The 13,432-nt window shown below is 35.0% G+C and overlaps 2 protein-coding genes across 2 annotated transcripts; one reads left to right on the forward strand and one right to left on the reverse strand.

Moving 5' to 3' along the window:
- Nucleotides 1–285: 285 nt before the first annotated feature.
- Nucleotides 286–2,595, forward strand: LOC110868545 (L-tryptophan--pyruvate aminotransferase 1). The gene is made up of 5 exons (XM_022117738.2): nucleotides 286–467; nucleotides 547–853; nucleotides 955–1,235; nucleotides 1,772–2,073; nucleotides 2,240–2,595. Exons 1-5 carry the CDS (start codon nucleotides 340–342, stop codon nucleotides 2,416–2,418), a joined length of 1,197 nt encoding a protein of 398 aa, XP_021973430.1. The 5' UTR covers nucleotides 286–339; the 3' UTR covers nucleotides 2,419–2,595.
- A 3,275-nt stretch (nucleotides 2,596–5,870) lies between these two features.
- On the reverse strand, nucleotides 5,871–12,844 carry LOC110868546 (AP-1 complex subunit mu-2). Its single transcript, XM_022117739.2, has 11 exons — nucleotides 12,494–12,844; nucleotides 10,987–11,136; nucleotides 10,847–10,909; nucleotides 10,587–10,763; nucleotides 10,413–10,516; nucleotides 9,476–9,583; nucleotides 8,882–8,978; nucleotides 8,649–8,746; nucleotides 7,268–7,409; nucleotides 6,355–6,477; nucleotides 5,871–6,140 (listed from the first exon to the last, which is right to left on the reverse strand). Exons 1-11 carry the CDS (start codon nucleotides 12,626–12,628, stop codon nucleotides 6,042–6,044), a joined length of 1,296 nt encoding a protein of 431 aa, XP_021973431.1. The 5' UTR covers nucleotides 12,629–12,844; the 3' UTR covers nucleotides 5,871–6,041.
- Nucleotides 12,845–13,432: the final 588 nt, after the last annotated feature.

Here is a 13,432-nt window from a genome sequence, read left to right on the forward strand (position 1 = left end):
GAGGTTCGGGTTGGATTCTCATCCCTAATTCCTCTTCTCCAAACCCGTCACAAATATGTGAGGTTCGGGTTGGATTCTCATCCCTAATTCAAAAATCACCGATGACCATATATTAATCTTGAATTTTTCACAACCTTTTTCCCATAAATCTGCAATAACGCTCTTTCCCAGTCCTGTGAAAAAGAATATCCGATTAATTTACTACATTAAAGTCTGTTAAATCGCATCTTTTAAGCTATTAATCCCATTATCAATCTCACGTACTATAAATAGACCATCAAATCATTCACAAACCAACACTCAAACTAACATACATCAACTACATTCCAAAAAATCACAATGGGAGGAGCTGATCAAGTGCACATCACCCGACGTTCATCGATGACAGCCAACGGCGACAACGTTAAGGAGAATCATGGAGGCGATACCAGAAACTTACCAGTAGACGCTGTGATCAATCTGGATCAGTAAATCTTTTATTCAAATTTAATATTTATTTGGTTTTCTTTTGTGAATCTTTTTTAATAAAAGTTGTGAAAATGACAGTGGTGATCCAACGATGTATGAGTCTTATTGGAGAAAAGTAGGGGACGAGTGTACGTTTGTGATTAAAGGGTTTGAATCTTTAAGTTACTTTTCAAACCCTAATAACCCTTGTTGGTTTCTTGAACCAAAGCTTGAAGAAGCGATTAAGAATCTGCATGGTGCGGTAGGGAATGCGGTAACCGATGGTTACTCGATTATTGTTGGGACTGGTTCGAGCCAGTTGCTGCAAGCCGTGCTTTTCGCGGTCACAACGCCACTTGAACATGCTAGCCAGATCAATGTTGTGTCACCTGCCCCTTATTATTCTGTATGTATAATCTATCTACATTAATTGTTTTATTATTATGTTACAAATTAAGATTATTTCCCACATTGATTAATGAATGTATCTGATAATAATAAATGTAGTCGTACCCGGAGATTGTGGATTTGGTGAAGTCTGGATTGTACAAGTGGGCGGGTGATGCCCATGAGTTCGAGAAAGATGAACCATATATCGAGCTCGTGACATCACCTAACAACCCTAGTGGTGTGATCCGAGGTTCGGTGGTGAACCGTGAAGGTGGGGTGTTGATTCATGATCTTGCTTATTATTGGCCTCAATACACCCCCATCACCTCTTCTTTAGATTTCGACATCATGTTGTTTACCGCTTCTAAATGCACTGGCCACGCGGGTTCGCGAGTTGGGTACGTTGTTATTTTACTTATATGGTAACAAAAAAATAGATTATTTTTTTGAAACGCAACTTTTATAACCAAACTCGCCCAGTTAGAAAAAAAAAAAAAAAAAAACTAACTTACAATGGGCATTTCATGGGACTATTCATCCAATGGACCATACAATTTTACATTTGTTTGAGCGACTAGAAAACACAAATAAGAAGTTTACGTTTTTTTTTTTCTAACCCCTTTATGTATTAATTCCAATCACCAATCGCAAATTACATAGATAACAGCTAGACGGGCAACAAACTGCGCCGTCATCCCCTTTTGAATAGAAAACCATAATCTATATTAATTACAAAAGGACCCACCTCCCAATATATTATATATGAATGTCAAACATGCATTAAAAACACTAGACTGAAATTTGCAAGACATAACAGAAATACACCCATACATTGGTTAAAAATAGTTTTTCATATCAAAATAACCATTTTATAGTTGTTCTTCAAGGATGCACATTATAAAGTTTATACTCATGCTTTTTGATTAATTAATAGATGGGCACTTGTTAAAGACAAAGAGGTGGCGAAAAAGATGACTAAATTCATGGAAGTGAACACAATAGGTGTGTCGAAAGAACCACAACTCCGCGTTGCAAAGATCTTGCAAGTGATTGCTGATCGATGCAAACGTTTTGGATCCCCCGAAGGCGATGACTTTTTCGAATACAACAAAAATTTGTTGACAGAAAGATGGGAGATTTTAAGGGAAACTGTGAAAAAAACTCAGATGTTTACTCTACCAAAGTATCCTCTCCAGCATTGCAATTACACTGGAGATGTTACACAAGCACATCCAGGTAATAAATAATTAACTGAATATAATACTAGTTTGACTTGTTATGGCAAATGTGCTAATGTAAGCTTTCAATATTATTAATAAATATGTGTCACATGCATAGATTAGTTAAAATGGGAATATAATTATATGGAAAACTTAATTTAATGTGAAATGTGTGATGACAGCTTTTGCATGGATGAAATGCAAGGAAGGAATCGAAGACTGTGAGAAGCTGTTTAGAAATCACAAGATCTTAACAAGGAGTGGAAGGAGATTCGGGTCGGATCCGGGGTTCGTTAGAGTTAGTATGGTTGGTAGAGATGAAGAGTTTAAGTTGTTCATTGATAGGCTTTCAATGATTTAGATCTTCAACAATGGTGATGGGAATCTTCTAATATAAATATGAAACTGGTGTAGATCCAGAATGTGAGGTGTTTGACTAGCAAGCCACCCCCTCTTTATGTTTAAGTATGTTATGCTTTTTAATTATGCTGAATTCCCTATCTATAATATATATCATGATTATGATGTCTTATTAATCTATTTATTATTATTACAATTTGTCTTGGGCGGTCCTGCATATAAATACCTTCAGGGTCTATGACCATCCGTAATGGGGTTTTTTGGGCGTTTTTCCCTTAAAAAACGCCCCATCACGCCCAAATGCCACCCCCAGGGAGTTCATCCAAGAAATTTGCTTTTGGCGTGATTTTTTCCACGCCTTGCATCATTGATTTTGGCCAATCACCATTAATCTTTCTTTTGTTTGTCCAATAAGATTTTTTGAGGGTTTTCTTTTTATTTAAATTTATTACACATCTTTTAACATAATACTCACATCCCCGCTAACTGGTCTGCCATATGGCGCAAAACGTCCAAGGGTAGGGACATTACCACTACACATGGTCTAATCAGCTATTTTTTACTAGAGAGCTGTCATATGGCACAAAACGTCCAAGGATAGGGACATTAACACTACACATGGTCTAATCAGCTATTTTTTACTAGAGAAATTAAAGTAATATAAAATATGAATATCATAAACGATATCAAAAGAAAACAAATATTATTGGAAAAACATGTATATTAAATTGTAAAAATAAATAATGAAACAATTTTATATATCATAAACGATATCAAAAGAAAACAAATACTATTGGTAAAACATGTTAATATATTAAATTGCCCCCATGATGCGAGGGAGTTTTGTACTTGTATATTTACAATTTGACGTATTAAAGTATGTGTGAAAGTCGTTTACGATACCAAAATATATATTTTCGAATATCAGAATGTTGAAGAAAAAACTAAATATAGGTGGGTTTAGAACTGAAAAAAACAACGAAAAAAAGTTATTAGACAAAAATAAATTTAATTGATAAATAAAAGATAATTTATACTAAAACAATTAAAATGGATTTTTTTTTTCAATTTGTGCTTTAAGATTTACTATTAAACAAACATCAAATTGTTATAATTGTTAATATAAAATATAAGTCAATTTCATATTGTTCTTAAAATATAAAATATAAAATATAAGCCATCATCATTTTAAGATCGTGTTATAAGTAGCATGTATAAGTAACCGAAATATAAGCATACATGTTATTAAACTAATAAATATTCGGTTTAGGGCCCTTCAACGCGGGTGGTACATATACCAACAAAATGCAAGTTAAAGTGGCAAAACTCCTTAACCAATCAACAAAATGTAGGTTCAAGTGGCAAAACTCAATAAATAAGATAAGGACAAGTGCAGAGCATAGTGAAAAAGTTTGCTGGGTCGATGTGGGACTTGTACTTGCGAGGAAGGGTAGTTGCAAGCAAATCTATTGAAAGTTCGAAACAATTGGCCACTTCTATCTCACGAAAGATGGCAAGTTTATCTCAGGGTTTAATGGTTCAAGAGAAACTCACTTTTTTTCAAGGCTGCAAGTTTATAAAACCAAAACAAAAATGGTACAAGCTTTAAGCTTAAAAACTAAAATCTTTTACTTCAAAATCAAAATGTATTTTTTAACAGCCTGCCTGCATGAATGAAGAAAGTAGAAAGAAACATGTGCAATATTATATATCAGTAAAAGGCCGGTTAATGATTAACAAGAACATGAATATATGATGGAGTCATCTGATTGAAAGAGGGACGATGATTATGGGTAATGGTGTATATTCCCTTGGCAACTGGAAAGCTAAATTTAATACCTCGAATAATCAGAAAAAGATGTTATAAAGTTAAATAGATAGCTTTTTGAGTGGTAATAGAATATAAATTATTATTATTATTATTATTATTATTATTATTATTATTATTATTATTATTATATCGTAAACTATAGCAAGTGCTAGTATCGTACCATTACCGTGATAAACCGAACTGATACCATCAGTACCACGTTGATCTCGACTAATTAAACAACATCGATGGCAGCATTGGTACTATTGGAACCGTTACTGATATATGTATTTGTCGTTTTATGTTCGATTTAAAACACATGTCGATATCCTTTTGGGCATATCACAATTTTATTTTTGAGTTTTTATCTTTCCGTTGCAATACCGAGCTGTAATGAACCAAAGTCATACGCAAGGGAATTCCGTTAGTTATATAACATCTAATCAAATTCGTACATTATTACAAATTATTGATATGATAATGGTACGAGTATGGAGACTTTTTATTAAAAAAGAAGACATTATTAGGTTCGTTTCACTTGTGCTAATCATTTGTTGTTTATTTTTATTATTATAAAATAAAGACCATCATCATTTCACATCGTATACATTGTAATAGAACTCAAATTCATAGCTAAACATAGATTTAATACACACGATGCGAATCACAATTTCGTATATAAAATTTGGTTTGTAATCATAGATCTATGATGCTTCCAACAAGTTTATCAATGAAATATTATATACGTCGGTCCCAGTGACGGATTCACGATTTTTTTCCAGGGGTTCCTTTTGGTAAATTTACGCTAATTCTCACTATTTTTTCCAAATCATACAGGGTTTCCATTAAATTTTTCCATTTTTTCCGAACTAAGATGGTTCCTGAAAACCCCCAAAACCCCCCTGATCAACCCATGGTCAGTCCCACCAAAACATCCTAGATGACATATTTTATTATATGAACCTCTATCAACATATATATACCCTATCTTATTCCATATTTTATCTTTAATTACTATCTTTTATTTATTGTAATCAATAATGTTTAGGTGTGCATAGGTTGTTTTTGGCTCAACCAGTTTTTAGGCAATAACATTTTATCTTTAACATACATATAGGCGTGCCATTATTAATCTAGTTGTTTACCAATGTTAGAAAATTCATGAACACATGCGAAGATAGTTAATTGTATAAGACCAAGTGTAGTGGGAGTTTTTCTTAGTCAATCACATGGTGCCACATTACCCAATGACTAGGCCAAACACCATTACGCTCCTACGAATGTGTAGTTAATGAAAGCCACACTGCCTACGTGACAGTTAAAACCTCCCTCACTAAGAGCGTCCCCAACGGGGATGAGGTGGCAAAGTCTAAATTTGTAATCCCATCCCCACAGGCCACGCATGCATTGTGGCAAAACTCCGGTTTGTAAAATTGAGCACATTAAGGGATTAACACCACCAACCCTTTAACGCCCTTCACTTGTATGTTGAATTGGCTTCACGGGCGTCATTTGTTGAGGTATAGTGGGGCTCTAACTCACTAAAAGTCTAATGAATTAGAAAAAAACGTTCCCTTTAGTAACATGAGCTTTTGCACATAAAACTGAAATCAAACCACAATTTTCGGTTAATCGGCTATGGCTTGATCAAATCATCAATTACTTAGTCGCTTCACCAAAGATTTAGTTTAAAAAGAGGAACAACACAACATCACATCTTACAAATTTCTTCTTTAGTCCATGAAACAACAATTGTGCCAAAAAAACACACCAACTAAAACCTATTCGCTTACAAAAACTACATTGGTTCATTCTCACACAAGTCTAAGTTCATATTCTCCGGCCATCGTTATATACCGAACCCATGGAAGAGCCTGGTAACCACTTTTTTCGATGATTTTCAGGTACCGAACCTGTAAAATTCCAAAGGATTAACTAACAAGTGAAAGTAAACCGAGGGTATTCATATGTATAAATACCTCCTAAATCGCTTACTTAAAAAACAAGATTATTTTGTAATCAATTTATCAACAAAACGGATAGGGACAGGTGTCTAAAGGGTCGGGCCACAGTAAAAGATTATCTATTTTGAACATGCCCTGTAGAAAACTAGAGAGGAGAGTTCACCTGTATTCCTGAAATTGTAAAATATGGTATTTCGAATTTAACACGAATAGGAGCTTTTCTCTCGGGAAGTGCTTCTTCGGCTGTTATACTGGGAAGATTAAACTCTGCTCTCAACATGTATTCCTATACAAGTTTTAAAGCGATCAATTTATGGCAAACATAAGAAATTCATCTTTGACTTGGTCAACTAGCAGAAACTGGGCGATAAAATAGGAGCAATCAAGTGTTTTAGAATTGATTACCACAATATTCACAAAAAAAATCGTTTCATATTGTGAAAAAAAGCGTAAATCCATCTGTTTATAATAATAATAAGAGTTAATTACTGTTTTCGTCCCTATGGTTTGTCAAAAATCACTATTTCAGTCTATTAGTTTAAAAATTGCGATTTAAGTCCCTGTGGTTTCACTTTCGTAACCATTTCAGTCCCTGTGGTTTCACTTTCGTAACCATTTCAATCCATTATTCTGTTTAGTACAGGGACTGAAATGGTTACAAGGTGGACTGAAATGGTTACGAAAGTGAAACCACAGGGACTGAAATCGCAATTTTTAAACTAATGGACTGAAATAGTGATTTTTGACAAACCACAGGGACGAAAACAGTAATTAACTCTAATAATAAAAAAATTAATAATAATAATTAAAATATAAATATAATGATGTAAAAAAAAATAACATGTTAACAGCAACAATGATGACAGGAATCATATGTTATATGTAATACGAGAAGCAGAAAATAATATAACAATAACTTCTAACATATTGCAAGAATTCAGTAAAATGAATATGTCATATTGTCATGAGAGATGCAAGTCAACAAAAAGGCAACTCAAATCTTGTGAGAAAATGAAGGTTTTGTTAGTGAATTGATATATAAGGAGAATTTTAGGATATGGTAAGAAAGTTATTACCTTGCCACCCGGAAAAGATTTTATTTTCCAGCAAAGGGCATCGTTTTCTGGTGCATAAGCAGCTGATCCCATGGAGGTCCGAATATTCGGGTTAATAGCATCAGCTGGAACAGGCAATTCAATTTCAACATTTGTTGCAGTGCTGCAAAATCAAATTATTCTCATGAGATAAAATCAGTATTTTTATTAGAGGTGAAAAGGGCGGGTTGGAAATGAACCAAACTGGCTTCGGTCAAAGTTAATACTTTATGTGGCACAACGGTTCGGGTAGGATTGCCTTGAAAAAATGTCCCTTCATAGATAAATGATATCAAACTAGTAACAATATCAATCTAAATTTGTGAATATAGCGATTGTATGCAATAAAAATATACTTTAGGTTACTTTCAAGTTTCATCCATTTCCGTTTTAGCTATTTTTATAAGGATCATTGGATTTTAATATCCAAACTTTGACCAATTGGCCGGCAATAATCCCAACTTAAAAGTCCCCCCCCCCTGCCAGTCCCAACTTTCAAGCTATTTTCCTCCACCAAGCCTTCAGTAATTGGGGTCTAACGCAGTTAGTGTTTTGCTGATGTGGCAGTTATTTACTGATGTGGAAGCTTATATGGCACCATCACCATCACCACCCACAACCACCGTCTGCCGCCACCACCACCACCCACCATGTTAGATATAGTTTGTAATAAGAGGGGTTAGATTGTAATAATGTGATACTTGGGGGGTTAGTTGTCTAATTGAAATAGTTGTAACAGTGGTAGTTGTTAGTTACTATCCTTCTCATTAACCAACCTGGTAGTTATAGTAACTAACAACTACCACTGTTACAACTATTACAATTAGACAACTAACCCCCCAAGTATCACATTATTACAATCTAACCCCTCTTATTACAAACTATATCTAACACACCACCATCACCACCACATCAACAAATAACCAGGTTTTGTGCCACATAAGCTGCCATGTCAGCAAAACACTAACTGGGTTAGACCTCATTTAGTAAAGGTTTGGTGGAGGAAAATAGCTTGAAAGGTGGGACCGGCAGGGGGAAATATTTTAAGTTGGGATTATTGCCGGCCAATTGGTTAAAGTTTGATTATTAAAATCCAATAACCTTTTCTATAATTGATTAATTAGATATAATAGAAACCCAAATTAACCCAATTGGCACATTTTTGCCTATTTCACCCATCAGAGATAAAGCCTTATAACCAAAATTGACTAATTTGACGTGTTTCCTTGTAAGCCAAATATCATGATTTGGCCAGTTATAGATCAACCATTCCCCGAAACCACACATACATAAGTAAATGGTCAAAACTGACACCTCCTATATTCTTCTCTAGACAGCTTTTCATAACTAAAAAAAAGTGTACCTACGCTCCTTGAATTGGCTCCGAGCTTTTACCATAATTTCCACACGGCTTTTAGAATGTCTTTCTACTTGAGCTTCCACCCATATTAGAGGCTTTACCTAAAAGAAACCATGGAATGAGTAGATTATTGTTAGTGGTTTGAAATGGTATATGTGATATTATAAAACTTCTAAGGATACACATGAAATTTAGAACTATTAGAAATATATAAGGGTAGGAGTTGGGAAAGCAACCTGAGTACTGAGTCGATACGTCATGAGGTCAAAGGCTCCATCAGGAGGTACAAATGATATTGTTCTATCATTTTCAAAACGAGCCAACCGCACACATCTACACCAAGTTTGTATATTGGCTGAAAACTAGTAACAGATAACGATAACAAAAAGGAAACAAAATATACCTATATATACGTAACATACGTAGTAGAAGTGGCCAAATGGGTCAGACGGGTTGGGTAATGGGTCAACATGGGTAACGTTGTAGTATGGGTCATGATGAATAACTGAAACATTTCCTTTTTTCGCTAAATTTATTGATTTGGCTCGTTTTGCTCACTAGAGATAAAAGCATACCCCAAATTTGAGCAATTTGACTCATTTCCTTTTACGTTAAATCTCATGATTTGACCCGTTAAGAAATAAACATAATCGAGATCTACCCATTCAACTTGAAACCGTCACCTTCAATATTCATCCTAGAATTAAATTTGGTTGTTTCCTTTTTAAGTGAAGTTTTTTATTTTTATTTTACCATATGACCTAGCGAAATAAATATTACCCAAACTAACCCATTTATAAGTACATGTTTTAATATTTAAGAAAACGTACTGATGGAACTTGATGTCATCCAAGTCAATAGCTTTTCCTTTAGTAGTCCTGCCTTGTGCCTCTAATAAAACTCTATCGTTTAGCCCAAGCTTACACTCAGGCATACCACTGCAACCAATAAACGCACAATCAATTATTTTTAGGGTTGTAAACGAACCGAACGTTCAGCGAACAATTTGTGAACCGTTCGGCGGGAGTTCATTTGTGTTCATTTGTTTAATAAATGAACGGACATGAACTGAGGCCGCGTTCGTTCATTTAATTTCGTGAACGTTCAGTAACGTGTTCGTTTGTGTTCGATAGTTCATTAGTGTTTTTAGTTTTTATTTTTATTTAGATACAGACAAATAAAATATTTAATAAGTATCAATGTACATTAGATTATGTTCATGAACTCTTGTTTGTGTCCTTTGTTTCCGTTTGTGTTCATGAACGTTCAATGCCTAAAATTAACAAACGAACACGAACACGTTCATTTCTTTAATGAACGAACACGAACATAAAATCTTGTTCGATAAGCGTTCATGAACAGTTCGTGAACGATAACACATATATTTCCTTAACGAACGGGCAAGGTCTTGTTTGTGTTCGTTCGGTTCGTTTGCAGCCCTTATTATTTTATAACAGATTATCACAAATAGTATTTGTAACTTGGCTCAAGTATAACACATTATAGGGAAAAAAAATGCACAAAATATAGACAAACTTTACATCTTTCCAGATTTTAGCGTACAAAATAGAAATTTATAGTTTATTACTAATTTCAGCAACCAAGATACAGTTATTATCAGACATAACTTTTAATGATCGCTTTTCAAATTTTATACAATTTTTTTAAGTTATTTTCACATAAAAGCTTGTTTATATTTCATGCAAGTTTATTGTGGTAAATGAAACACGGATACAAATGGATGCAAATAAAGATAAATAAATCAACCTCAAATACGTTCGCATCTTCAATGCTCCAATAACTTCTGATCTTACTATCTGTCCGTTACTGTTGACAAGTATATTCACATTCTCCACAACATCCAAAAACACCTGGAAAAAACATATACATGTATAAGCTGATCAAAATAATCACCTAACAAAATTACAAAAGTAGCCCTACTTCATTCTTTTTGTAATGTATTCCTTCACTACGCCAAGACACAGCATTTGTGACAGCCATGGGGGGCCTTTGTGAAACTTCCATCCTATATGCATCGGTCTTGATAAACTCGCTAAGAATTGTAGCTTCGGTGAACTGAGGGTAACCAAAGTCCATCATTTCATCAAGCAATTCATACTGCACGAAATTATAAGCCTTTGTTGAACGCGTTTCCTTCCGATAGTGTGAGTAAATATTATTAAATGATTATAGTTTCGTACCACTACAACAAAGTTATCTCTAAGTGATTCCTCTTCTAATTCTTCAAAGTAATGCTTAAATACCTGTTACCAATAACAAGTTAACAACAATAATCTGATAAATATCTTACTGAATAATACAACCAACAAATGCCACTTACATCAACGAGGCGGTGTAGAAACAGAAGAAGACTCGCAGCATTACAGTTCTGCCTGGAAGCCGTCATTAGATATAAGTTGTTGTGTTGAATGAACATATAAGTGACACCCTTGTCATACACAACTGGACCTTGAGAACCAGCATCATCACCCTGAAGTTCATCAAAACACCAAAATCTTATGATATGTACCACCTTCTCATGTAACCCATGCATCATCCCATGTTCCGTTTATTTTCATGCATTTCCTTTGCTTTTATTTTATGTTAATGAATATAAGTGGGTTAGTGTAGTAGTGGTTTAATTTGTGTCAGTTAAGTTTCTGTTTTCTTTGTAAGCCTATTAAGGCATGTGAATGTGATGTTTCGGGTTGAAGGTACGTTGAAAATTGCTTCGAAATAGCCTCCCTCTTTTATCTTCTGTTACCTACTTACCCATCTTCTGTATTCTTTCTATTCTATCTTTGATCCATATTATCTTAAAAACTAGTTATTAACATACTTATTTTACATAGCTCCATGATTAATAATAAATATAAAAAATTAAACCTTAATCTCAAATTCTCAATATACTTTTGTGAGATTAACGTAACAAAAGTACTTCTAGTTAAGAAATAAAATAAAACTACAAAAACCATGTCAAGTTAGAACTCAACAAACATATTTATTCATCAAAATATTGAGCTCAACTAAAGAGATCTCATACTCACTACCTATGTTGTCAATATTAGACTATATTATTATGGGCCCACGGGCTCAGTTAGGTTACTAGGCTTACTCGTAATCTGGGCCGGCCCTGAGAATTCGTGTACCATGTTCGAGCTCGAAAAAATGTGCCCGTAGGCCTTAACGAAATTGGGTATCGGGCTCACTAAAGGTCTAAATCTAATGCCAAAAAGGTTAATAACTAATCTAAACCATAAGAATAGTTTTGTAAGGGAGCCTATGTTGGTGTTTGTATGAGTGTACCCTATTAAAAAAATATTTTACAAATACATATCGGGTTCTTTTTCAGAAAAAAACGTGCCCCTCGAAATATCGGGCCCTGGCCGGTGGTCCTCCCCGCCCACCCTCAGGGCCGGCCATGCTCGTAATCTCTATAAATTGTAACCTACTCATTCAATAATGATCATTCAGGATTTCATAAACCAACATTCAAAAGCCCTTCCGGAAGGTGAGGTGCAGGAAAATCTCCCTACTGCCAACCAGACGCTCCAGCGACCTTCAGGCAAGATTCAGGCCATATTTCTATCAGATTCCGGCAAAATTTTAGCCAAATTTGGGCAACTTTCTGCAAATTCCGGGTAAACTGGTCTAAAACATCCAAAACTGGCCTATAAGAAGCCTAAAACCCCCCAAAATTAACTAAGAAACAAACAATACAATTTCCTTCATCTTAATTCTTAACCTAATTAGCCTAGTTTACAAAGTAATTGTGTTTTACTTCTCCTTCTAACTACAATTATTGATGGTATAAAAAAGAGCAATGAAGATGATAATATTATTAATACCTCTTTTTCAATGTGCTTGGTGAAGAAACGTTCGGCCTGAAGAGCAGAAACGTCTCCACGGTAGTCGCGCCACACCAGAACACGGCCTTTGATGTCAAGAAGGAACAGCGCAGAGGCCGCCCCTGCCATCGACATAGATCAGATCCGTCTTGTTTGATTTCGAATTCAGATCTAGTTTCCGATCGATCAGCTTGTGAATGAACGATAGATGTTATGTAACTGCTCGAATTCGCAAAACGAGTTTCGGATTTCGTGATCTATCTGTGTGCTTTATCAGCGTCTTTCATAAAGAAATCTCGAGCTGGTGATGATGACGCAGCTCAATCACCCGTGAGGTAAAAAAAAAAAAACCCCGAACCCGGACCCAGACCTAGACCCAGTATTAAAAAATCTGGGTTTTTTAAACCCGAACCTGATCCTACCCTACCCTACCCTACCCTATGGGTATACATATTCTCATCAGTACCTGAACCCGGGTACACAAAGTATGAATTCCCTGACCAATACCTAGACCTGGACCCGGGTATTAAAAAAACTCAATTTGTACACCTCTAGGTGATAACGAGTACATAGTTATAGTTAAGCCCATTTCTCTTATGGGAAGCCCACTTTGAGGCCCGGTAGCAAACTCAGATAGCTCGCTTTTGCTTATTTGTACACCTCTAGGTGATAGTGAGTACATAGTTAGAGTTAAAACCCACTTTTAACACTTAACGGATACCTACTTATTTGTGTATTTAGAAATTTAGGAATAAGATGGCCTTCGAAAACAAGAAAGTAACTCCACAAGATATTTATTAGCAAAACCAAAACTGACAAGAAACTAGAGAAGCTGAGGAAAATATAAACAGACCCAAAATACAAGGCAAAAAACATAGCCCTCAACACACAAAGCCACAACAAAAAATACATACCCCCTTACACCCCAAATTCAAAACC

Source organism: Helianthus annuus, chromosome 12, assembly GCF_002127325.2.
Source record: "Helianthus annuus cultivar XRQ/B chromosome 12, HanXRQr2.0-SUNRISE, whole genome shotgun sequence".
NCBI lineage: Eukaryota > Viridiplantae > Streptophyta > Magnoliopsida > Asterales > Asteraceae > Helianthus > Helianthus annuus.